Genomic DNA, 27,060 nt, shown 5'->3' with positions numbered 1-27,060 from the left:
CTGGGGTAGAGAAAAATCAGGAAGCTAAAAACACATGATGGCCTTTTAGGAAATGCCCACTCCCCCCCCCCACCCCATTTCAATCTCAGTCAGAGGAACAAGGACAGATAGCAGGACAAGTCTGTTTCTGTTGTATGTGACAGCCTCCACCTGTGCCATTCTCACTATCTGTATGAATAAACTGCATCTCCAACCTGTTGGCAGGATCTAGATGCTCATAATGCTAAAAGTTCTCCTCAGGTGGCCAGCTGGAGCCAAATGTTGACACAAAAAGTACAAAAGATTAAGAATTTTAAAAAAATTTTATTTATTTTTGGCTGCGTTGGGTCTTCGTTGCTGTGCGGGCTTTTCTCTGGTTGCAGCGAGCGGGGGCTACTCTTCGTTGTGGTGCGCGGGCTTCTCATTGCGGTGGCTTCTCTTGTTGCAGGGCATGGGCTCTAGGCATGTGGGCTACCATAGTTGTGGCAGGTGGGCTCTAGAGCTCAGGCTAAGTAGTTGTGGCGCACGGGCTTAATTGCTCCACAGCATGTGGGATCTTCCCGGACCAGGGCTCGAACCCGTGTCCCCTGCACTGGCAAGCAGATTCTTAACCACTGTGCCACCAGGGAAGCCCAAGATTAGGAATTTTTACATCCAGGCTGACACTCACTGATGAGGATGTCTAGTTATGAGATTAGAAATTTGAAGTTTCACCTCTACAAATACATTTATCTTCCACAAGAGAACGCTACAGTGACACGTGGTGTTTTCAGAATGACACTACTTTGACCAGGCACGTTCCACAATTGCCACCCCAAATGCAGGGCAAAACTCCAAATGCTGGAATTTCCTTTCAAGGAGGGAAGAATCTCGTGCTGATTCTGCCTTGTATCCAGTGGAATAAAACATATGACTGGCTCACACAGAGCTCCCCTCAGGTGCAGGCAGAAGGAGAAACAGGGCCAGCGGCTTTTCTTGGCATCTAGAAGTTACTTGATAGGCTCAGAGGGTGAGGGTGGGCTGACCCCAAGGGTTCAGAGCTCCAGGGCTGGATTTGTGACCATCTCCCAAAGCAGTTTTCCTTAGAAAATCATCTCTGTTGGTTCTCTCTCAAGTTCTATAAAGGAACAGGAGGTGCTCCGTATGTGGATGTTCTGACATGCCCAGTGGTACACACTTGAAAAAGGAAGAAATGCAGACCAGGAGCATAAGCACTCAGCCAGTGACCCAAGAGCAGCCAACTCAGGCCTGACAGGCTGGTGTGAAATCTTGCCTGGATTTCTCCTTGAGAGAACGACATAATTTTGGCTACATCATCTGTTACAGTATGATCTGGGGAAGAAGGTCACTGAATCTTCCTGGGCCTCTAGTCTTTCATTTGTAAAGTTGTTAGAATAATCAATTTTTCTCCTGTGTGAAAATTTCTATAATGTGCCAGGAAACTATGGTATTGTCATTAAGAGCTCAGATTCTGGAGGGAGACTGGTTCTAGTTGGGTTCAGCTTCTAGTTGGGTTCACAACTAGCTGTGTGAGCTTGGGCAATTTACTCAACCTCTTTGATCCTTAATTTTCTCATCTATAAAATAGGCATAATTATAGTACACGCTTCCCAGGGTTGCTGTAAAATTGTTAACTAGTTAAGATAGGGTCGAGTGTTTGGAGCAGTCCCTGGATATAGTGAACATTACACAGATGTCAGCTATTGATTATCAACCACTTTCTCTTCTGTGCTTCCACAGACAGCCTGGGTACATCCCCCTCACAGCACTTACCACACTGCTGTAGAGAAAGACACCACCGTGAAGTAGAAAGAGCAAAGGTTTTAGATTCACATCTGTCTCAAATCCCAGCTCTGCTATTTATCAGCTAAGATTTGCACCCTAGAATGAAACCCAAATTATATAACTTCTCTAAACCTCTAAGCTCCCTCATTCATAAATCGGATAATAGAGTTGGCCCACTGGCCTACTGTATCCAACAAGTTCCACATCCGCAGATTCAACTAAACTGCCAATGGAAAATATTTGAAAAAAAAATGTTTCTTCCAGAAAGTTCCAAAAAGCAAAACTTGAATCTGCTTTTTGGCAACTATTTACATAGCATTTATACTGTACTAGGTCTTAGAATTAATCTAGAGTTGATTTAAAGTGTATGGGAGGATGTTACATGCAAATGCTATACCATTTTATAAAAGGGACCTGAGCATCTTTGGATTTTGGTATCTGCAGGGGGTCCTGGTATCAATCCCCCAAGGGTACTGAGGAATGACTGTACTTATTTACTCTGCTGTTCCGGAAGAACTAAAAAACCTATATGAATGCACCTACTTGGTATTCTAGCAATGTAAGGGGCCATCTTGTAAGGCCCCTTACAAGATGAATGAGACCATCTCCACGAAGTGGGCAGGAATGCATAGGGGTGGGTAGGTTTTTTGCCAACATGGGGGAGGAGGGCTTTACCTTCCTGTCCTGGGATTCTCTTGCTCGCTTTGGGCCTTGATGGTTTCTTCCATTGACAACATCGCCTCTGACTTCAAAATCATGCTGAAAGAAACCAAGCCCAAACCACAGGGGTCAGAGAAAGAGAAGCCTCCTTCAATGGAAACAGAGGAGATACATCATATTTAAGGAATCAAATATTGCCAGGCAGTTTTGAACCCTATCTCCCCCAAAATCATCTTTTCTGGTGGACTGCATGAAATGACCAGCATCTCAGCTGCTGAAATCAATTCATTGAAGCAAATCTTTGTGGGCAGAAACTAACAATTGGCTTTTCACCTCACTGGGACTTAACATATTTTAATTTGCAACATCTATCTCCTCTCAGAACATTCACTTAGCATTTAAACTGCTAATACTGTGCTGTTATAAAGATAACTGGAGAATTCCTGATCTCTTAATGTGTATTACCACCTAAAGAAATAAGGGTTTCTCAGATTTCCATTGAGAGATTTACAGTTAATGAAACCAAAATAATAAAATATACATTTAATACTGAAGAAAGTAAGAGGCTTTTCATAATCACTATTTGGACTAGCCAAGGCTGGGGGAATAAAGAATAATAGGATTAGGGAGGTCAGAGGTTTGGGGAGAATTCTGGGGAAGAATGCTTAGAAACAATTCTTACTGAAACTCAGATTGCAGGGGAGACCACATCTGTTGCCAAGAGAATTAGGAAGAATAATAAAGTCATGGGCATAACCACAGGTTGTTATTAGGTGAAAGCACTCTTAATATTTCCTAGTCACGTGAGTGAGAAGAGTCTGGTGATAAACATGTCATCTATTTGAAGATGACCCTCAAATTTATAGACCTGATTGTACCCCTGTGCCTACTAACCTCTCTACCCGGAGGTCTCCTATAAATCCCCAAATCCATGCACCTAAAACAGAGCTCTTGATTCTACTCCTGCCTCCTGCTCCTCGGCCTCCCAGGATGCTCCTCCCCCATGTCTTCCTTATCTAATTAACATCACTAACATCCATTTCATTGTTCAGGCCAAAAATCTAAGCGTTACCCCAATTCCTGTCTTTACCTCATCTTCCAATTTAACCTATTAGTAAGTCCTATCTTCCAAACATCTCAAACCAAACTCTTCTTACCATCTCCAGGTCTCATTACCCTATGAATAAAATTCAAATTCCTTACCACGACTTACACCGAATCCTACCTGATCTGGCCCTTGTCTATGACCTTCTCCAACCCCTTGTCTAACCTCTGCTGCCTACATATGATTCACCAATTACAACTCTCCAGCTATACTGGCCTGTTTTTCTTTAATAAACCAAGCTCATTCCCATCTTAAGACCTTTATGCTTGCTGCTATTCTGCCTATAACATTTGTTCCCTACATTTTTCTTTTCTTGTTTGTTTTTTAAAAATTTTATTTATTATTTTTATTTATTTATTTTATTTTTGGCTGCATTGGGTCTTTGTTGCTCCACGCGGGCTTTCTCTAGTTGCGGAGAGCAGGGGCTACTCTTCATTGCGGTGTGCAGGCTTCTCATTGCGGTGGCTTCTCTTGTTGCGGAGCGTGGGCTCTAGGCGCACGGGCTCAGCTGCTCCGCAGCATGTGGGATCTTCCCGGACCAGGGTTCGAACCCGTGTCCCCTGCATTGGCAGGCGGACTCTCAACCACTGAGCCACCAGGGAAGCCCCCTACATTTTTCAAGGCCAATTCTTTCTTGTCTTTTAGGTCTCAGCTCAAGCTTTTCAGAAAGCCTTCTTGGGTCTCCTTACCTAAATAGTCAACGTCTGTCCCCAGCCAACCGCCAGTCTGTTGTTCTATATATTTCTTCATAGTGTTTATTGGTATTTTAAACACATCTTTATTTATTATGCATCTCCCCTCCACAGAACATGAATCCCACCACAGCAGGGAACTATCAGTCTTATTTACTGCTGTATCCCTGGTGCCCAGCACATAGTAGGCTCCCAATAAAAGTCACTGAATGAAACCAACAGAAACATCAATTAATTAATTATGAATATGCTGACTAGTGCATAATAGTTTAAAACTGCTTTCGCTAATTTTATTTTGCCTGATCTGTTGTCACCAGCAGCTCTAAGATGGCTGTTCTAAAATTATTCCTCCTCCTACGCTCTATCTTATTTACCTCTCACTGTTCTCAGTATCAAAGAGTAAAATAAAATCTCTTTGAAGGAATCAGGTTTCTAAACAGATACATTTGCATATTAATATGAAGGATTCTTTTCAACTGTGAAAGAGTTTTCTACAAAGGTGTATGTGTGTAAGATTTAGGTGGGCCTGTTTCTCTCTAGTTGTGGCGCTCAGGCTCACTAGTTGCAGCACACAGGCTTAGTTGCCCCGCCGCATGTGGGATCTTAGTCCCCCAACCAGGGATCGAACCTGCATCCCCTGTACTGGAAGGCGGATTCTTAACCACTGGACCACCCGGGAAGTCCCTGCTTGCATAACTTTTTTTTTTTTGGCGGTACGCAGGCCTCTCACTGTTGTGGCCTCTCCCGTTGCGGAGCACAGGCTCCAGACGCGCAGGCTCAGCGGCCATGACTCACGGGCCCAGCAGCTCCGCGGCATGTGGGATCCTCCCGGACCGGGGCACAAACCCGTGTCCCCTGCATCGGCAGGCGGACTCTCAACCACTGCGCCACCAGGGAAGCCCTCGCATAACTCTTGATGATCCACATCATCAAGGAAAATCTTCAGAAAGTAGTGCAAGGCAGGAAGCAGATAAATTTTCGTGACTCAGTATGACTCAATGGCACCAAGTCTTTCTGATTAGTTTGTAAAACAGAGTACCTACCTCATCCAGCATCTTTCTTTCTTTAATAGACTGGGTCACCCCTAAAGAGATCACAGAAAAGATAGGTCACACAAGAGCAGAAGACCTCCCTTCATGGGGGTAGATGGTGCAGTGATTCACATAAGTGTGTGGGAGAAATAACACTGAATAGAGGTCCTCTCTCTATAAAGCCACAGCTCCTTAATAGATTTCCTTCTGGAGACACCGTTGATGCTTAATTTAAACATTATAAAAGTGCCTGTTGCACATGGATTTCTGCCTACCATTAAATAAATCCCTAGTTCATATGCTAACATTACCAGGAGCAGATTAGGTCCTATTAGTTATAAAAAGAAATACATTTTCCCCCACATCACCAGCTATCTGAACAAAGAGCTATGCATTAAAGATAAAGCTAGTTTAGTGTTACCACTAAAGACCTTTTCGTAATTCAGATTCAGCATCAGCAAAAATCTTAGGTGTTAAAATGTTAGGTGTCAAAATGCAATTCTGAGGTGTTAAAGGGAGGAGGGGAGAAATTATATGGTACTTACAGAAATAGCTAACTACCCATTTTCCTCCTGCAATTCCCAGAAAATATTTCAGTGTCCGTTCACACACAAACTCAGCATCTGCAGAATGGAAAACATCCAAAGGATTAGAAGTTGAAAACAAAATCAGGAAGGGCTGCCATAAGAAGCTAGAGCGCCCCGCTCCTTATGCTACTTGAGATCAATCTGGATTGATGATTCCAACACCCCTGGTGATGGACTCAGAGGCTGGAAGCACCCCTAATTCTAACCAGCAGGTGTGGATCTTTGGAAGTCTGGAGAAGGCTGATACGAAGTTAAGACCACAGGAAGCGTCTGCCCTATCTTCTAGATGCCAAGGCCAGCTAAAGATGTCTGTCAGCGTGCTCAGGGAACTACCCATGTTGGTAGTATTGATACACGTGGACGGGCAAGATCTATTTTACTGGATGACAACATGTGAAAGGAAAAGAAAACAGTGTTGTTGAAATCCTAAATTTGAAATGTCAATGATGAATTTTCACCCCCAGAACTTCTACTTGGGGAATCCTAACCCCTAATTCTTAATTCCCTTGCAAGGCAGAAAAATATAGTATTTTCATAGTTTTTCTCTTTTCAACGTATTTCAGCAAGCAGTAGCTGAAGAATCACTTCTGCTTATTTTTTAGTGTTTTAAAGGCCCGTTTGAAGGACTAAGCAAACTCAGGAAAGAATACTTAGTTTTAAACAGGAGAAATGTATTTAACTAAATCCTAAACACAGCGGGCCATCTGCCAGTAGTAGAAACAGCCATTCTCCCTAACCGAATTCTTCACAAATTAAAAAAAATCTTTTCTCTTTCTTCACAATTTTTTTTTTTGCTGTACGCGGGCCTCTCACTGTTGTGGCCTCTCCCGTTGCGGAGCACAGACTCCAGATGCGCAGGCTCAGCGGCCATGACTCATGGGCCCAGCCGCTCCGTGGCATGCAGGAACTTCCCGGACCGGGGCACGAACCCGTGTCCCCTGCATCGGCAGGCGGACTCTCAACCACTGCACCACCAGGGAAGCCCCACAATTTTTTTTTTTTTTTTGCGGTACGCAGGCCTCTCACTGCCGTGGCCTCTCCCATTGTGGAGCACAGGTTCCGGATGCGCAGGCTCCGCGGCATGTGGGATCTTCCCGGACCGGGGCATGAGCCCGTGTCCCCTGCATTGGCAGGCGGACTCTCAACCGCTACGCCACCAGGGAAGCCCCTCTTCACAATTTTTAAAGCTTTTTGTTTAACTGTTGTGAAGGTTGACTTAATAATATGCTTTAAACTCAGAAATCTTAGCTCATTTTTAGTTTTAAAGTAGCAAGTGTATTGCCTTTGAGTTTAAACACTGAACTACTTTAGATTTAATTTGCATTTTAAAGTTTTCTTTTCACCTATCAGCAGCCTTGATCCAAACCCATAGCTTAAGATATATTCAAGTTTAATGACATTCATCTCTAAAACAGTTTAGTTCATGGTAACTTGTTTTGGCATCGGATTCCTGTGAGCATTATCCTCTGACCCTGTAGTATGATCTTTACACAGTAGAAACCTAAGCTCTTAGAAGTTCTAAGGCAGCATGTGCCTGCCAAGAAGTCTGGACCCTATGCTCAAGAACCTTCAGCTGTATGAACAGAAACACCCTGGAGAGGACCAGGGAGTCCATTTTGTTAGGAAGGTTTTAAGAGTTGAGCTTCAATCTGTATCTTCTGTGTGCCATAGGCACGTCTTTGGTTTCTGGAGCCCATGAGTGAACCTAACTCCTCCTCCAGATAACAACTCTTCAGATATTTCAAGACACTTGTCTTGTTCCCTTAAGTCTTCCCATTCCTTCATTTGTCCTTCAAATGACATTGCTTTGAATTCCTTTTCCCCATTCTCTTCATCTACCTCTGGATAAACACTCTCCAGTTGTCAGGGACCAGCATGAAAAGAAAGCATGGTGCTCAAAACAGAGCACACACCTTCCAGGTGTTCGCTCCAGCGGGGGTGGGGTAGGGTGTCGGGATCATCACCTCACTTGCTCTGGACATTAGGCTTGTATCAATAAGGCCCAATTTCAAATGAGCTTTGTTAGCAGTCCTGAAATGTTTACTCAGATTTAGCTTACAGTCAACTAAAAGCCTCTGAGGTCTCCCTTGTCATCACACAAGTCATACTTAAGATTTAAAAAGGGGAAGGTGTGGGACAAATGAATTTTTCCCTTCACTTTTTTCTTTTTCATATGCTAGGCTATCTCAGAGCTGATAACTGGACTTGTTTCCTGTAAAACTCTCAACCACACTCAAACTAGGTGTTGGAGTGGAGTGAGGTCATGGAGCTAGCTAGGGTTTCCAACCACCCAGATTCTGAGTGAAGACTCACTTCTGCTCATTCCCCTCTTTGCCCCATTTGTTCCTCCAGGACTTGGGCTCTGCCTTCCCAGAAAGCCCTCACACAGTGTAGTCCAAGCAGGGTGGACTAGGAGAAGTGATTCATCGTTCTGGCTCATCACTCTCCAATCTTAACACAAAATAAAGGGGGTCAGGAAATAGCAAAACTATTATTTTTCTTTCATCAAGCAATAACTGATTGACTATTGGAAGACGGTCACCCATGCTATGCTTAACAAACACGCCCATGTCTTCATGTAGTTTTATGCAACAGATGCAGCATATTCTGTAAAGGTTCTTGGTGTACCTGTTTTCATAATGACATGAGTAGTCTCTTCAGTAATTAGATTAGTTAAAGTGATGTGATGTTTTCTGGCAAACTTGTGCACAAGCACCTGAAATCAAATCAAATATCACATTATAATAAATTACATCTAGAACACAGCTTGAGTATTAGTTATTCCAGCTTTGAACCTCCATTTTTCTCACAAAAGGTACATCCTTTTTATTCTAATATGAAGTTTCAAAATAAATAGTAATTTAATAAAAATTATGTACAAATCAGAGGAAGAAACTCTAAAATAGTCTGTGCTAACAGACATGGAATTATAACCAAGGATTCAAAATAATATTAATTTTCCTTTTAATAACAGATACCATTTGATTCCCTAAGACAGTTTCTTTGCAGAGTGACACCCTACTATACTATAATTTAGATTTATCAGCCTACACTTTATAAGCTGAGAGGTAACTTGCCTATACAGAAAGTTATGCTCAGATATGTGACTTAAGAACAAGATTCAACCTGCTGACAGTTTTAAAACGTTCAAGTCAAGATGCTTCTAAAGGTCAGAACAAAAACTATCAATTCCTCTTAAGGAGAAGGATTGGAAGAGACTCATATTCTTCCCCAAAGAAATCTAGAGGCTTCTAGCTATTATCTATCAACCAGATAAAAAATCAATAGGCAGTAAAAGAAATTAACCAGATCCATTATAGACACACTTGACATAATCAGCAGCTACTGCTTGGTAAATTACTTTGTTTACCAAGGGCCATCATTTACTAGCCATCACCACCCACGCCAGTATTTCCATCATTTACTAGTCATCACCACCCACGCCAGTATTTATGTGCCCCACGAGATTGCAATGGAGGGTGGGCTGTCTTTCTTTCATGCTGCCTCACTCCATACTGCCACAGGGCACTGAAAAAGGCAAGCTGGAGAAGCTAATGACATCCTCCCCCCACCCCCCCCCGGCTTTTGCCACTGCCCTTTGCCAGGATCATTAGCAATTCTGAACTGATTAATTGCTGAAATCCCAGCCTTGAAACAGCGTTCAGTTAGAAGAGCAACTGCTGAAAAGATCATCTTAATATAGGCTTCGGAATTAATCATGCGTAATACAGTCAGCAGCTTTCATGATAAATTTACCACACTTCGGCAAGTCTGAATAGAGCTGAAAAGTTTTCTTCTTTGCTTGTTTAGAGACAATATGTACCCAAGCCACTTAGAGTCTCATTTGCAGTTCAGGATTGCCCATGGCAAGAAAGATTAGATCATTTTAGCCTTCTAGGAAAAGCTGATCTCACAAAACAAAGGAATAAGGAACGCTAATTTTCAGTGAATAAATGGGAATTTTAGATGTGTTGGCAAAAGATCAAGAGCAGTATAAACAGACATAGGTATGAATTTTTAGAGCAAATAGCTGTTCTGGGCACATGGTTGTGAGATGAGAATTCTGGCATTATTGATGAGAATTTATTCATTGTATCTACTAGGGCAGACAAGGCTTACTTTGCCCTTTTAGTAGTGGGACACATCTGGTCACAGAGGTCATGCTGAGCTGCTAACCTATAGAGAAGCTAGGATGAGAAATGGTTTCTATTCCAGGAAGGATATATTAAGAAAGATACTTAAGAATGACTGAATCATTTCTCAGTGTGCAATAAATAGCATCCACTATTGAATCTGTTTGATACTCTGGTGTGTTATCATGGTTTTAAAGAAATCTTCACTCAATTAATGATTAATTAATGGTGATTAATTAAGGGGAGATAAATTTCCTATGATGTCTGAAATCTATGCTCAATCCAAGCAGAAACAAAGTTTCAGTGGTCTTAATATTTTAATGGGTATTTTTCCACAGCACAAAACAACTCCTGTTTCTAGCAGGAGATGTCAAAATCCTAACAGGGATGGGTTATTGTAGGGTAGAACTGACAGGGCAAGCTACTGGGTAACAGTGTTACAAGCCAGGATAAAGATAAATAAACACTGGAGAAATGCCACTATCTGGCCATGTACTTGGAACCAGTTTAAATTTAGTTAATCATGCTGGCAAGTTCACTCAGATGTGAACAAAGGTGGGGAAAAGATGCCTTCTGGGCAGTGGAGCTATACCTCCTTGCTTTTTTAGATAGAAAGAAAATTAAAATAAAAAAGCTCTGGATTATACTCAAAACCATAACCTTTCTGCTAATACTTAATAATTATTTCCTTTACTAAATACATACAAAATAATCCATGCTATAGCTTTATCTAGGTATAAGTTTTCAGAAATTAGTAATGGAAATTAAATTACATAGTAATGAACTCGTTTGCCAGATTTCTTCCTATAGGTTATTCACAGCTAGTACCCATTTAAAGCCATTGCGGTATGTTAATGAAGGCTCAGTCATTAGGGAAATACATATGGATACACTCACAAATTCTTTTGAGGTCAAGCCTGATGCCACCATAGAAATTCTTTTGTTGCCTCTTTGTGTTGAAGGTATCAACTCTGGCTTCTCCCTGCTCACACTTTCTTCCCTCACATTATACCCTGCAGTATTAGTAATATGAGCTGCAGCCGGACTCCTGGCAGATTCTTCTGCTTGAAATTGGGGTAATTTCAGTGCAGAGGCTGAGGGTGGCATGCTGCAGACATGAGCTGGCTCTGGGGCTCTGTCTTCAGAGGGATCAGACTCAGGGTCATCAGAGAAGAGGCTGATTCCAGATTCTAGGTAAGGGGTTCCCTCTGAAAGGAATGAGGAAAGAAATTTAATATATATGACAGTGAATTCTGAATTATAACATCTAGTCTCTGCTAAAAATTAAAAAGACAGATTAAGTTAGGTTAAGAGAAAAATGGGTACATTAATAACACTGTTGGTAGATGTGCAAAGCAGCTTAACTTTTCTAAAGGAAATTTGGTATTATGTAGCAACAGCCTTGTGTGTTTATACTTGCAGTCAACAATTCTAGTTTTAGAAATGTATCCTAAGGACATAAAAGAGGTCTGTAAAAGTGTAGTCATAGGAATGTTCACTGCAACATTGTTTATAACAGTAAGGTTTTAGAAACAAACTAAATGTACAATGAGATTAAATAAATTATGCCACATCCATTCCAATGAACTACTCTTCACCTATTACATTTAATTACAATAAAATGGAGAAATGCACACACTCATGTTTGTTGTAGCATTATTCACAATAGCCAAGAGGTGGAGGCAACCCAAATGTCTGTCATTGGATAAATGGATGAAGAAAATGTGACATATGTATATATCTATATCTATCTACACACACAGTGGTTTTAAAAAAGCTACCAACATGGATGAACCTTGAGGACAGTATGCTATATGAAAAAAGTCAGTCACAAAAGGACAAATACTGCATAATTCCACTTACATGAGTTATCTAGAGTATCTAAACTCTTAGAAAGTAGAATGCTGACTCCCAGGGGATAGGGGGAGGGGGGAATGGGGAGTTGCTATTTAATGGGTACAGAATTTCAGTTTTACAGGATGAACAAATTTTAGAGATCTATTGCACAATAACGGGAGTATACTTAACATTACTGAGCTCTTAAAAATGGCTGAGGTAAATTTTATGTTTTTTTACCACAAAAATAAAATTAAAAAAGATACCATTGATTTTTAAGATGCTACCCTATTTCAGTTTTAACATGAAATATGTTTGCATCTTAGATATTAAATGCAATATTATAAGAAAGCCTGCTTTCTATAATTTCTGTCATTTATCAGTTTAGTTCTTAGGGGATGGTTTTGATTCAAATGTATACTTCTTTAAAAAATTTTTATTTTATATTGGAGTATAGTTGATTTACAATGTTGTGTTAGTTTCAGGTGTACAGCAAAGTGATTCAGTTATACTCAAATGTATACTTTAATCTTTGGGCTGCTTGTGAATATTTTGGCACTTCCTATATCACTGAAACTTAAAAAAAAAAAATACCAAATACAAATAGTTGACTAAATACAATCAAAATGATTTTTGTTTCTTCATCCATGATGATATCATTAACTTTTTCACTTAATAAATCATCAGATATCATTACCAAATTAAAAACAGACCATCCCTGAAACATTTTAGAAAATGTCACTCCATCAGCAAGTAAGCACAGCTAAGTAGAATGTATGAGATTCCTAAAATGACCCTAGTGAACATGGCCAAATACATTTAGTTGTCTAAGAGCACCTTTTATGATAATGTGTTTTTCAGGATTAATTTAAAACTTTCTTTACTGATTAAAACCTTGATTTACAAGCCATAAAACACACTATTCAGTTACAGTGATTTATAAGGCATAAAATATATAGTAATTTATATTCATTAATTCATAAAACAAGAGCTTACTTCAGAGATTTGACTCATTTTTCAATAAAGGACAAGCCTAAAACTTTACCCTAGGGCCCTAGAACTCTTATCTAACAGTTGAAGTAAAATATTTAGAGAGCACCAAGACTCTCTCATCCTCAAAACTGTTAGAGTTAAACCAATATAGACCGATTAACAGCGGCAATAATGTTCAACTTGGATTAACATTCAAGCTAGTTTTCTAATGGGTTTAAGTATAACAGATGCATTCATGATAGACTACCACATTTGAAAGCTGATTCATCAGAATATCTTTAGGTTAAGAGTAAAATAAAAGTGTTTTCTCCATCAGAGCAGATAAAATATTACCTAGATCTTGTCTTGGCAAAGAAGACTGCTCCATTAAATCCTGGGCCTCAGACTCCGTCAGCTGTTGCTCCTCCACATCAACAACCTCAAGCTCCTTTTGAGGTGGGCAGTTTCTGCTCTGAAGACTCCTTGAGTGGCTGTGCATATACCAACTATTATCTGACAACTGCGATTTAGAAGGGGAAGACCTAGAAAAAAGGATGAAAGGAGAAAACCATCACTGTAGCTTGTGAAAGGACTAATCATACTTCCCAGGCAGCCAAGGCATAAGTGAAAGAGCTCACCGTCAGAGATCGGGAATGACTAGCAAGAGAGAACACAAGAGATGGCTAGGAGTCTGGATTCACGATGTCTGCCAACATGTCAGGGCTGACATATAACATCTCTCCTTAGGGTCTGGCCTGAGGCAGTATATCTCCTAGCTATTTAAAAGCATGTCAGCAAATTTCACCAAATTATCCACTGCCACTCACTCAAATTCTATACACTATTTCAAATGAATGTATGAGAATCAGCTCTCTCATGAAAATAAGTTGATTAATTTTGACATTGCTACACTCATTCTTTCTACCCAATTTTAGCAGAATTCATAGAATCATCCCTACCTCCTACCTTTTCAATGTCCAAAGTCATTCTAAAAATAAAAGCCAGCTATAATATATTGTTAGAAGAGCATATGCACACAGTAATTCCTCTACTCTTTCAGGTGTTTAGAACTTTGCTGAATACGATACTTATCAACAGATTTAAAGGACCTCAGAGATCAGATAACGATTCAAACAATTATTGGATATTTAGTATGAGTCAGGCACTAAAGCTAGGCTCCACGGATTAAAGATGAGCAAGACCTGAACTGTTCCTCAAGCAGTCTAGTAGAGGAAGTTCAATCAATGTGTAGGTTTTTAATAGAAGTCTCTACAGGGTACACTGGGGTGGGGGAAGAGGAAGAGGAATATTTCATCTGAATATTAAACAGGTGGTTAGCTCAATCGGTTAAAGCACAGCAATGAGGTCATTACCTCTAATCATGGGTTTAGGGCCTATGGAGGTCAAGTCTTTTCATTCTCTATCACAGCCATCAGGCCATTATCACAGCCTCAAAAATATATCCTCAGTCCAATCCAAGATGCTTGGAAAAGATGGTGTGATTAGATTATTGACAACTTGTCACTATTTCCAGAGAGATAAGTGAAAATATACATACACTTGGTAGAAACGCAATAAATATGAATTCCTTTTCCTTTCTAGAGTCATGAGATGTGTGACTCTATCAGTTCTGAGACTCTATCCTGAACTATCAATTTGGAATAATAGTCCAGAACTTGTCCTTTTACTTTCACTGTGTTTTTATAAAGATCAAATGAAGAAGTAGATACAGTATTTTTAAAACTATAAAGTGTTACATAGTCTTATATCAATAGTGATGTGAACAACATCCTTGGAAGATATTCTGAATATTTACTGGGGTAAATCAATAGCTAAACTTTTTCTAGGAAGGCAAAAACTTCAATTAGGGCAAGGGCGGCCTTGGAGAAGTCTACCATCAGCCTCCAGGCCTGCTGAGGTTTTAGTTCTGTATTTTATTCTGACTTTGAAAAGGGACAGATCTACTGTCCATTTCTCATGTTGTAGCTCATGCCTTGTACAGGTCCAAAGAGCCTACATACAATTAAACAAAAGCAATGTCCTAGGGCAATGAGAGGTTAGATATGTCCGTGTACAAAAAACTAGAGAAAGTATGGTGAAAAAAAAATTAACACTAAAAGTTTAATGTAAGTACAGGTGTTACTTAGCTACAAAACTTGACATTTATTACTTCTTACCTTTCCATTCCTGGTTCTTTATTTTTACTGGTGGAAGTATCCGGAGATACTTGAAACTTGTCAGCAGAAAGGCTTTCTGGATTCTGGCTTATAGGATATTCACTACTTTTCTCTGAAGTTAATACTGCTTTAAATGGAATGAGAAAACAAAGAAATCTACTTTACTGCTTTGTCCTGATGGTGATAATTCAGGTGAGAATATCATTTTTTTTCAAAAGCAGCAATCTGTGACAATCAAATTGGTTTTTTAAAAAAATAATTAATTTATTTATTTTTGGCTGAGTTGGGTCTTTGTTGCTGTGCTTTCTCTAGTTGAGGCACAGGCTCGGTAGCTGTGGCACCCGGGCCTAATTGCTCAGCGGAATGTGGGATCTTCCTGGCCCAAGGGTTTGAACTCATGTCCCTTGCGTTGGCAGGCGAATTCTTAACCACTGCACCACCAGGGAAGTCCCAATCAGATTGGTTTTTAAACAGGTATATCAGACAGAATTCTATAAACACAAGTGATACAGCACCAAATGGAACTCAATGACTAAAAAATAATAACAACAATAAAAGGAACACTTTAAAACTGGGTAAATAAAGATACCCAGCTGAGACAAGGCTGAAAAAATAATATATTTATATTTTTTGGCCCTGAATGATAAGGACATAAGAATAGGAAATGAATTTTTATCTCTGCAGCAAACTAAATTATACTCAAATCACCTCAGACAACAGGGAAGAGAAAGTACTGGAAAGCACAAAGCACACTCCCTTTTCCATCCCTATTGCCTCCACATCAAAGACTGTATAGGGCTTTAGCAAGATGAGTGGCCTCCGCCCGGCTGCTGCTGCAGCCAGCACCTCGCTGAAGCCCATTTTCAATCGGGACATGAACGAGGCTAAGCGAAGGCTGCGTGAGCTCTACGGCGCCTGGTATCAGGAGGTGCCGAACACTGTGCATTTATTCCAGCTAGACATCTTTGTGAAACCGGGACGGGATAAAGTCTGAGAAATGTTTATGAAGAATGCCCACGTCATAGACCCCAAGGTGGCTGATCTTCCGGTCATTAAGGGAAAGATGGAACTGGAAGAAACGAAGTGTGGAAGCAGCGGACACAGGTCATGCGGTTTTTCCATGAAACAGAAGCACCAAGGCCAAAGGACTTCCTGTCCAAGTTCTACGTTGGGCATGACCCGTGACATCACTCAATATTAAGGTGCATGTCGATATTTAAATATTTTAGAGCACAAATAAACTCAATATATGATAAAAAAAAAGATTGTATAGGATGGGGGTTTGAGTTTTTGCATGTGTGTGGAAACAAGGGAGGGGTCAGATGAGAAAGAAAAAAGAGGTGACATTTTGCTTCACATTTTCAATTACTAAGAAAATAATAAACCGAAAAACCAATACAAACAAAAAAACAAGGTGCCGACTGATAAGGAACCTGGAAGTAATACATGGAACTAATGATGAACTGGCACAAGAAAGGAAAAAACACAGAACAGACCCAAGGCAAAGTTCTAGCACGTTAGTACATCCTTTTTATTTATTAATTCCTCCAAATGTATTAGTGTGCCACTGCTTTCTAGGAAGTGGCTTAAAGGCAGAAATATTTAAAAAGCAAAAACAAATACTTAAAAATTACACGTCTTCTATCCATTACAAAGTCACTGATGACTATAATTTATTTTGAGCTTTTATTAGAAAAGCGAAAATCCATAAATAAAGGCAGAAAAATTTAAACAAAAGGCTGTATTAATTAAACTATTTTTTTAAGACACTGGGTAGCCTGGGGGGAAATAATCATTGATTTCCTGAGTTAATCCTCAAATACATTATTTATAGTTTCCTTTATAGTCTTCTCTTCTGGACCTGTGAGTTTCTAGGAACACAAGAACCCTGCCTGGAGCTACTGTAAGGTGCTGAAACAAAGAAGGGTCTAACCATGCACCAGCAGGTTTTTCTTCCAACTGGAATGTAAAGTTTTTAATATAGGCATCATTTCCCCCCTAAATACAAGGTGATCACTGATAAAAGGTAATGTGCAATGTCTAAGGAATCACACCAAACAGAATTAATTATTTTTTTAATTAAAAAAAACTTATTAAAGTATAGTTGATTTACAATGTTGTTAGTTTCCAGTGTACAGCAAAGTGACAGAATGAACTATTGGAAAGGGCTTTTTTATTTTTTTAAGTGGAAGGGTGGGGAGGGAAAGGCCTCAGACACAAAAATAGATATTAAAAAGGTCATTCTACCACCTGGACATTTAACATACAAGTTCCTCTTTTCACTACAATGGGGCCCAAGCTACAAAGAAAATAAGCTAACCTGAGTTAGGACTCAATAACTCAATAGTACCTAAAAAATACAGGGAAAAACTTTTCTGCTCTTCTTTTTCCTTAATCTTTATTTCATAGATGCAGTGATCCAGAGCCCAAGTACTGGCACAGTACTGTAGTCCCCCCGAAATCATTCCTTCATCTGTGGGTCTTAATATGTTATATTCTTCATGGGTAGGGAATACGGGCCAGACCAAACATTTAATAAATTTACTGACTGCCTATTAGGTGCTAATAAGCATTGTTGAAAAGTATTGGGAAGAATCAAAGAGAAAGACATTGAAAAGGAGGAAAGAGATATTGAGAAATGATAAACTATAAGCTTTCAGGAATGAACGTACTGTAGGGCAGAAAAGCTCAGATGTGTCTGAAAATCATTTCAGCTGTAATGGACTACGATGTTACAAATGCTAATGTTTGCTTTATGAATGACAGGTAATTCAGGAGGAAAAAAACAAAACAAAAATAAAAACAAAGTGCCTGATATGAAATAGCTTTACCTGCAGAGGGAGGTACACATCATTCGTAATGGGTAAGAATACACGTTTGCTCAAAAATATTATGCAGGCTTGGGAATGACCCTTAGGCAAACAGTAGGGCAGATCTAGGCTGAGGGCAGGACATCTGATGTAAAGATCCTGGAAAAGGAGCTTTCATCATCATTAAGAATACGGATTCTTAAAAAATAAAAACTGGGGCTTCCCTGGTGGCGCAGTGGTTGAGAGTTTGCCTGCCAATGCGGGGGACACGGGTTCGAGCCCTGGTCTGGGAAGATCCCACATGCCGCAGAGTAACTAGGCCCGTGAGCCACAACTACTGAGCCTGCGCGTCTGGAGCCTGTGCTCCGCAACAAGAGAGGCCGCGATAGTGAGAAGCCTGCGCACCGCGATGAAGAGTGGCCCCCGCTTGCTGCAACTAGAGAAAGCCCTCCCACAAAAACGAAGACCCAACACAGCTAAAAATAAATAAAAATAATAATAAAATAAAAATAAATTAAAAAATAAAAACTGGTGAAATATGATTAAGTCTAGAGTTTCGCTTATTACTAGTAATGTGCCAATGTTGGTTTCTTCGTTCTGACAAAATTACCATGGTAATGTAAGATGACAACATTAGGGGAAACTGAAACTAGGTAAGAGGTAGAGTTCTTGTAGGAACTCTCTGTACTATCATTGCTGCTTTTCTGTAAATCTAGAGTTATTCAAAAATAAAACATTTATTTAAATAATAAGTCATTTTAGTACAGCTGAAGGTAAACAAAACTCCTTTTCCCAGGATTAAGAAGTTTGCTTGAATTTCAGTTAGACTCACACCAATTTAAGAGGGAAAAAGGCACAAAACTTGAGCTGCTATTAAGTAGATGCTCAAATTGTTTCAGAAATAAAGCCACAAAATTCCAGAATCCATACCCAGAAATTTTCTTTCAGTAACTCTAGAGTGGGCTTCAGAGTTTTAATCATGTGAATTAAAATATTTATTGAGCGCCTACTGTGTTCCAGGCTCAGGTGTAAGGGTTCTCTGCCCAGATGGAGCCTACATTCTAGTGGGAGGTAAGGAGGAACTCTAAACAACATGCAAAACAAATTCGATATTGTTAAAAGTTAAGGGCCGGGCTTCCCTGGTGGTGCAGTGGTTGAGAGTCCGCCTGCCGTTGCAGGGGACACGGGTTCGTGCCCCGGTCTGGGAAGATCCCACATGCTGCGGAGCAGCTGTGCCCGTGAGCCATGGCCGCTAAGCCTGCACGTCCGGAGCCTGTTGCTCCGCAACGGGAGAGGCCACAACAGCAAGAGGCCCGGGTACCGGAAAAAAAAAAAAAAAAAAAGTTAAGGGCCTTCCCTGGTGGCACAGTGGTTAAGAATCCACCTGCCAATGCAGGGGACACAGGTTCAAGCCCCGGTCCAGGAAGATCCCACAAGCTGTGGAGCAACTAAGCCCATGTGCCACAACTACTGAGCCTGTACTCTAGAGCCTGTGAGCCACAACTACTGAAGCCTGTGCACCTACAGCCTGTGCTCTGTAACAAGAGAAGCAATTGCAATGTGAAGCCTGCACCCCAATGAAGAGTAGCCTCCGCTCACCGCAACTAGAGAAAGCCCGAGCCCAGCAACGAAGACCCAACGCAGCCAAAAATAAATTTAAAAAAAAAAAAAAAGGTTAATAAGGGCTATTGAAAAAATGTAACAGTATAACAGGGTAAAGTGGGGCTGGAAAAGTCAGAGACTTAAAAATTACAATAAAAAATACCGTGGTTGGGCTTCCCTTGTGGCGCAGTGGTTGAGTCTGCCTGCCGATACAGGGGACACGGGTTCGTGCCCCGGTCCGGAAAGATCCCACATGCCGCGGAGCGGCTAGGCCCGTGAGCCATGGCCACTGAGCCTGCGCGTCCAGAGCCTGTGCTCCGCAAAGGGAGAGGCCACAGCAGTGAGAGGCCCGCGTACCGCAAAAAACAAAAAAAACAAAAAAAAAAACCATGGTTATAGGTGATCTCCTTGAGAAGTAGCATTTGAGCAATTTGAAAAACATATTCAAGTTGTGCAAATATAAGTGGGCATGGCAGACACTCTCTGTGGAGTTGGGAGAGGGGACACTTTTTTTTTTTTTTTTTTTTTTTGCGGTACGCGGGCTTCTCACTGTTGTGGCCTCTCCCGTTGCAGAGCACAGGCTCCGGACGCGCAGGCTCAGCGGCCATGGCTCACGGGCCCAGCCGCCCCGCGGCATGTGGGATCTTCCCGGACCGGGGCACGAACCCGTGTCCCCTGCATCGGCAGGCGGACTCTCAACCACTGCGCCACCAGGGAAGCCCGGGACACTTTTTTTTTAAATGGAGAAATTCTCATAAGCCTCTCCTCCCTCCTCTCAACATTTACCCACCTACCTCAAAACTCTGAGGATGTTATAATTTCATGAGAAAGTAGACCAATGAGTAAGTTTACCACAAAGGATAGAGTAAAGGCTCTTTCATAAAAAAAAAGTTTTATATAGAAATTCAAAAGAAATTTTCAGAGTTTTTCAAATCCATAGTAAAATAGAATATATAAAAGTATAGCACTTATGAAAAAAGAAAAGCCACAAAGAAACATTTTGTGTACAGATCTTCAGGAAAAAATACGCCCCCCAACAAAGATGAGATAGTAGATTCACACATATATTCAAAGCCAGACAATAACATTTTATATCTGGTGCATTAAAATTGAAAGTCTAGTCTGTTTTTAGATTGAAGGTGGTGAAAGCACCAACAAGAATTGTGATGGTGGTGAGACTTGGGGCTACTTTATCTGGGAGATGAACTAAATGAAGATAGTTACAAAGAATGCATTTAAGGAAATACATTTTGAACCACTGCCATAGCAACAGAGTTCCTAGCTTCTCATGCATGAGCTACTTACTGTTTCTCTCTGAACATAAAAACACTACAAGGCACACTCCGGGACCAACGCCACTCTCTTGAATAATTAAGAGTAGAGTTCCTAGAAAGACTCAAAGGAAGGCCCTTTGGCCCCCTGTAGGCCTGAGGAAGGGAGGGAGAACGAAGAAGGGACTTTAACACTAAGTTAGCTGGGTAGCTAGCACTCTGGGAGTGCTAGTTCCTAAGCACCAGCTCTCTCCTGGAACCCAGGCCTATGCCTAGCCTCTCATGCGTGTCTGTATTTGCCCGTTTAAAACCCTGCCTGATGTGTTGTTTTTCACAGGCTTTTTCCAGTTAAAACTCAAATTTTCATCTCACTTTCCTTCCTTTATGCCAGGTTATTTCTCAGCTCGGTGCTCACTTCTTATAGGGAGTCAGCTCAGAGCAGCTCCACCTGCCCAGTTACTCCAAATGCCTCGTCTTGTTGATAACAATCATGTTGTTATAAAGCACCTGTCTCTGCCACATAATTGGGCTTTCTGTGGATCAAGGTGCAGTTCCTGAAGTATACATAGACGTCTCTCTCTATAAACCAGAAAGTGATTAAATAGGGCTTCGTGATCTGACACCAGTGCTATAAGAAACATGTCTGAGTGGTTTTTTTATAAGCTTTCTAAAATGATGGGGTTACCTGTTTCCAATCTGCCCCATGACACTCAGCTTCCTGTGGGCGCCCCATAGCATTTGCTTACTGTGGGTACTCAGATGACGATGCTTACTGACTGTCTTGGGCCCTCTGAATGGTAAATTAGTTGTAAGCAGGGACTAGAAGCAAGGCTCTAAGATTTCCCAAGGAGTGACTCGGCAAATATATGCTGAGCAAAGATATAAAATGTTGGAGCTGGGTCCATACTTTTCAGAAAGAGATAAAGGCTTAGGGAGGGAAGAATTTTGCTTAAGGTAACAGTTTGGCCAATATTACAAACCTTTTTCTGATGTGTTTTGTTCCAGATTTAGCAGGTCCTCAGAGGCACAAGAATCGGCTATGAGGGAAGGGGAGCTGTGAGAAGGCTGGCTCCCGTGCTGCTCTAACACAGCTTCCAGTTCGGCCATTTCCTGCTGGATCTTTAGCAGGTTATCTTGCATGGTATCCCTCTGCTGCAGACACGAGAAACGACACCAAGAAAGTTATACTCTTTTAGAAACTTGCCAGAGATCAAGAATATGTTACACCAATTAATTTTACCGTGGGACTTGAAATCACTTTGTATGGAATTATAAGTTCTACCTGACCACCTTTTTTAAAATTTATTTATTTATCTATTTATTTATCTATGGCTGCGTTGGGTCTTCGTTGCTGCACGTGGTCTTTCTTTAGTTGCGTTGAGCAGGGGCTACTCTTCCTTGTGGTGAGCGGGCTTCTCATTGTGGCAGCTTCTCATTGCAGAGCACGGGCTCTAAGCGCGCGGGCTTCAGTAGTTGTGGCACGTGGGCTCAGTAGTTGTGGCACGCGGGCTCTGGAGCGCAGGCTCAGTCATTGTGGTGCATGGGCTTAGTTGCTCCGCGGTATGTGGGATCTTCCTGGACCACAGCTCAAACCCGTGTCCCCTGCATTGGCAGGCAGATTCTTAACCACTGCGCCACCAGGGAAGCCCTGAGCACCTTTTAATCTGACCATATTCATGCAGTTAATGCCCATGAAATTATTTCAGAAAGATGTTAGAAGGGGAGAAAAAATTCCTCAAACTCTCCCAAATAGGCTTGTTTTATTGTGATGTCCTTTTGAAGTTGGTTATTTTCTTTTAAAGCTAGGGAGTGAAAAAATAAGGTACTTAAAACACTTTTGGTATTTAAAATTAGCATGATTCTGTTAACATCTTCCAAAGGCTGCATTTCAAAAATTTGGTATTGTGGCACTCATAAGAGATTTGGGTTAGTCCATATAAAAATGTCTAATCTCTGGCTTGTGAGGTCACTTCCTTTTCTGGGATTCTTTGAACATTTAGTTTCTAACAGAACAAGCAAAGAGCTAATTCATTAATTTATCTATTTATTCATTCAACAACTATTTGTTGACCACCTATTATGTGTCAGGCACTGGGGATACAGCCCTAGAATGGTGCTGCCATTCTAGATGGGGACGGGGTACCTAGAGATCGCTGCAGAGAAGAACCGGCTATATGGAAGGATCCAGCAGAAGGAGCCCTCAGAAAGCCTGTAAGGCCAGTTATTGTTCTCAATTCAAGATAATGGGCTCCTCTTGCTTATGAGGCTCCTGATGTTTATTTCTCCATATGAAGAAGAAATCTGCTAAGTCTAAGGTTTTTGATAAGCGAAGTATTTCGTAAGTAAGGAGCTCTCCAAAATATACATTTCTTCACTACTTTTAGAAGGAGCATGTATGGTTGCCAGCAAACCCTGGGGAAACAGATTGTTTCACCCTGTTTCTTCTGATCCTCGCAAATGACTTTGCCCTCTACTAAAAACAAGCCATCTACTTTCTCCTGCTACACTGAGTTCACAGTTTTTAGGAGGTTTTTATGACTGGGAAATGCATTCCCTGCTCCACTAAGGCTTCCACTACTACCCTGAGACTGCTTTGTTGCCAATGTCCACAGCAGCACCATTGCCACCACGTGGTGTCTTGTGAGTAGTTCCATTACTGATCAAATCCTAGCCAAGGGCTCACCTCAGTAAATCTGGAATGAAACCAGGATACCTGATAAGCTTCAAGGAGCTCTATCAGTCACTACTGCCACAACCATCACATCTAACTTCTGTGGCCATTAAATAGGTTAGAAAATCGGAAAAGTAATGGGAGAATTATAGGTACATAACTTTCCTTTGGGTTCTCCCAAAGCAGTTACTTTATAACTTGGACAAATTCCCCTGCAGGCAATTGGCCTGATACATTTGGGAGACTAAACCCAAATTGGTTACCAAGTTTTCTTGATTCTAATTCTTGTGTTTCTTGAATTAGTCCTACTTTTCTTTTCTATTCCCACTGTGCTACTCTGATATCTACTTTTAATACAGCTAAAGTTCCCTAAAAGCCATGTTTATCATGTCTCTTTTTCCATTAGGAGCTTAGTTGTATACAACTGCTCATATAAAAAGTTAACACTTTCTGAATACTGTATAATTATTACTCGTTATTGATCTCATGATAAATTCCAAATTCCTAAGCACAGCATTCAAAAGGGCCTTCACGGGCTTCGCTGGTGGCGCACTGGTTAAGAATTCGCCTGCCAATGCAGGGGACATGGGTTCGAGCCCTGGTCCGGGAAGATCCCACATGCCGCGGAGCAAGTAAGCCCGCGTGCCACAACTACTGAGCCTGCACTCTAGAGCCCGTGAGCCACAACTACTGAAGCCTGCGTGCCAGAACTACTGAAGCCTGCACACCTAGAGCCTGTGCTCTGCAATAAGAGAAGCCACCGCAATGAGAAGCCCACGCACCACAACGAAGAGTAGCCCCCGCTCGCCGCAACTAGAGAAAGCCCGCGTGCAGCAACTAAGACCCAACTCAGCCCAAAATCAATCAATCAATCAAAAGGGCCTCTACACTCTGATCTTATCTCTTGTTTCTCCCCAAAACCACCACGTATGCCCTGTTTTCCAGTCACATGGGACAACTTTGTGTTTCCTGGGCATGATTTCACGCCTCCGTGCCTTTGCCTTGATTTACTGCCTCTCTTCTCTTTCCACCTGGAAAAAATTCTCATCTTTTAAGGTCCAGCTTGAATATCTCTTTCAGAAGTCCCCACCAATAGTACATCTCCTGTCAGGAACAGATGACCCCTCAGTGCTTCATTTATACTGCTAGTGCATTAGTATACCGAAGTGGAATGTTCCTCCCAGATGGATGGAATCCTTCCTTAATCATTTTTGTATCCCTAACACCCAGCAGGCAGTAAGCATTTAGTAAATGTTTAATACAGAAATGAATTAATGAATAAATATAGTTAATCAGTCTTTGATAAAGCACAGATACTAATGATACCAAATTAGGATTTATCTCCTATATATGTCTCCCCAGTTCTGTGTAAACAGACCTTGGGAAAAGATCCCACTTCAATCATTTTGCTTGTTGGAGCTACTCTAGATTTAAGTTAGCCCTGAAATCTGACTTTGGCTCTGTTTTGGGTAGATGCTTGACAAAAACAGGTTATAAAATGAATCTTGAACAAATAGACATATATCTCTGGGAACAAGATCAGAAATATAGAAAACAAGGAAGTAGTTTATTGAATGTCAAATATTATACAATATGGCTAAGGCAGATGGAATCAGAAACCGAACACTACAACTCTAAAACACAAGGGATAAAAAGGTGAAAGTCACGTTGACAGAGCCCCAAATCCACACTGAGAAAGGATCATAGTAATTGCAAACAGAGAAAAGGCCTCCTAGGGAATTCCCTGGCGGTCTAGTGGTTAGGACTCTGCACTTCCGCCGCAGGAGGCACAGGTTTGATCCCTGGCTGGGGAACTAAGATCCTGCAAGCTGTGCAGCACAGCCAAAAAAGAAAAAAAAAGAAAAGGACTCCAAAATCTTTTCATTAATTTAGTCACCATGGCAATCCTGCAGAAGTGGAGAATACAGGTGACAATTCAGGCACAGAACAGGCAGTGGTCTCAGAGGTTTCTTCCTGACTCCAGCAGGCTTCAGTCCTGGAGGGATTTGCTCTGTGTTGAAAACAGGTAGTAGAAGACAAGCCCTCTATCTATAGTCCTCATAGCAATGCCAAGACTCAGAAGTTTAGAACTGGATACTACCCAGTGTTGGCAAAGGTATAGGAAAATGGGAGCTACCAAGTACCACAGGGGCTAGAAGAGCACAGCTTGGTTCAGTCTTTCTAAAGGACAATTTAATAACATGTACCAAACAGAAAAATTCCAGTCCTAGGAATTTATACTAAGGAAGTCATTGGGGATGTGGGCAAATATTTAGTTATCAAGATAATACTACAGGGACTTCCCTAGTGGCGCAGTGGATAAGACTCTGCACTTCCAATGCAGGGGGCCTGGGTTTGATCCCTGGTCAGGGAACTAGATCCCACATGCATGCCACAAATAAGAGTTCGTACACCACAACTAAGGAGCCCGTGTGCTGCAACTAAGGAGCCGGCAAGCTGCAACTAAGGAGCCCGCCTGCTGCAACTAAGACCCAGTGCAACCAAATAAATTTTTTTTAAGATAATAATACGGTGCTGTACATGATAGCAAACTGTGTCTCTTGCCCTGAAACCCTCATATTCAGCAATAGGTTGAATAAATCATGGTGTACACAAGGAAAGAATACTATATAGTAGTTAAAAATAAATTCATTGAAGAAAATTTAGTGACATAGTAAAAACAACGTAAGTATGTAGAGTACCATCTGAATGTTTTTTAAAGATAAGGTATACACACACACACACACACCCCTGTGTACAATAGGAAGAAGAAAGAATATATACCAATAAGTTAATAATAATGATTTTTAATGCATAGAATTTAATTTTAAAAATAATTAATACAAGTTCATGGTATAAAATTCAAGGCACAAAAGGATATTCAGAGAAAAGTAAGGCTTCCTCCTTCTCCTTCTCCCAATCATCTATTTCCCCACCTGAAGGCAACAACTATTACCTATCTTTTGTATATCATACCAGAGATAAATGTTAACATTTACCAAACCAATCTCTCTCTTTTTTTTTTTTTTAAGTTTTGGTTGTGTTGGGTCTTACTTGGGGCATGCAGGATCTTTCATTGTGGCAAGTGGGCTCTCTAGCTGTGCTGCGCAAGCTCAGTAGTAGCGGCGCACAGGCTTAGTTGCTCTGCAGCATGTGGGATCTTAGTTCACCAACAGGGATGGAACCCGTGCCCCTGCAGTGGAAGCACGGAGTCTTAACCACTGGACTGTCAGGGATGATTTTTATTTATCTGTATTTTCTAAGTTTTTTATGATGCACATATACAGTATTATAAGACTATCGGTTTTTCTCACTTTTATCTAATCTGGAATTTCAGGAAGTTCAGGAAAAAATGTCACTTTTTGCTAGCAGCTGAAGGTGTATTTAAGGTTTAGGTGAGAAAAGGAAGTCATGGCAGGATGATTCAAGGTGGTCCAGGTATCTCCATTTTAAGAATGTACATACTATAGTTCAGAGATGATAAGTAAATTGCCTAGAGTAACACAGCCAGGTACAGAACTCTCACCATTACCACCAGCAACCACTGTGTCAATATTCTAAAAAAATAAGTTGAGGGTCTTCCCTGGTGGTCCAGTGGTTAAGACTCTGCGCTCCCAATGCAGGGGGCCTGGGTTCGATCCCTGGTCACGGAACTAGATCCCACTTGCTGCAACTAGAAAATCCCACATGGCACAACTAAAGACCTGGCGCAACGGAAGGAAGGAAGGGAGGAAGGAAGGAAGGAAGGG

At 41.1% G+C, this 27,060-nt stretch overlaps 1 protein-coding gene and 1 pseudogene across 17 annotated transcripts in view; one reads left to right on the top strand and one right to left on the bottom strand.

Moving 5' to 3' along the window:
• BRCA1 (BRCA1 DNA repair associated) overlaps window positions 1-27,060 on the bottom strand; it is a 64,044-nt gene that overhangs the window by 5,680 nt on the left and 31,304 nt on the right. For 9 of the 17 annotated variants that reach the window (XM_030840105.2, XM_060289956.1, XM_030840103.2 and 6 more), the window contains 8 exons: window positions 21,621-21,792; window positions 14,958-15,084; window positions 13,135-13,322; window positions 10,870-11,180; window positions 8,468-8,555; window positions 5,798-5,875; window positions 5,265-5,305; window positions 2,440-2,523 (listed from right to left, as the gene is read on the bottom strand). In XM_030840105.2, coding sequence (XP_030695965.1) covers window positions 2,440-2,523; window positions 5,265-5,305; window positions 5,798-5,875; window positions 8,468-8,555; window positions 10,870-11,180; window positions 13,135-13,322; window positions 14,958-15,084; window positions 21,621-21,792 — 1,089 coding nt within the window. The remainder of the gene's footprint in view (window positions 1-2,439; window positions 2,524-5,264; window positions 5,306-5,797; window positions 5,876-8,467; window positions 8,556-10,869; window positions 11,181-13,134; window positions 13,323-14,957; window positions 15,085-21,620; window positions 21,793-27,060) is intronic. The other 8 variants (XM_030840108.2, XM_060289955.1, XM_060289957.1 and 5 more) reach the window with 1 other exon arrangement.
• LOC115843749 (NADH dehydrogenase [ubiquinone] 1 alpha subcomplex subunit 6 pseudogene) lies at window positions 15,766-16,142 on the top strand (annotated as a pseudogene).

Source organism: Globicephala melas, chromosome 20 (assembly GCF_963455315.2).
Source record: "Globicephala melas chromosome 20, mGloMel1.2, whole genome shotgun sequence".
Classification (NCBI taxonomy): Eukaryota; Metazoa; Chordata; class Mammalia; order Artiodactyla; family Delphinidae; genus Globicephala; species Globicephala melas.
The sequence above is the reverse complement of the archived record's forward strand: the minus strand, read 5'-3'. Positions and strand labels throughout refer to the sequence as shown.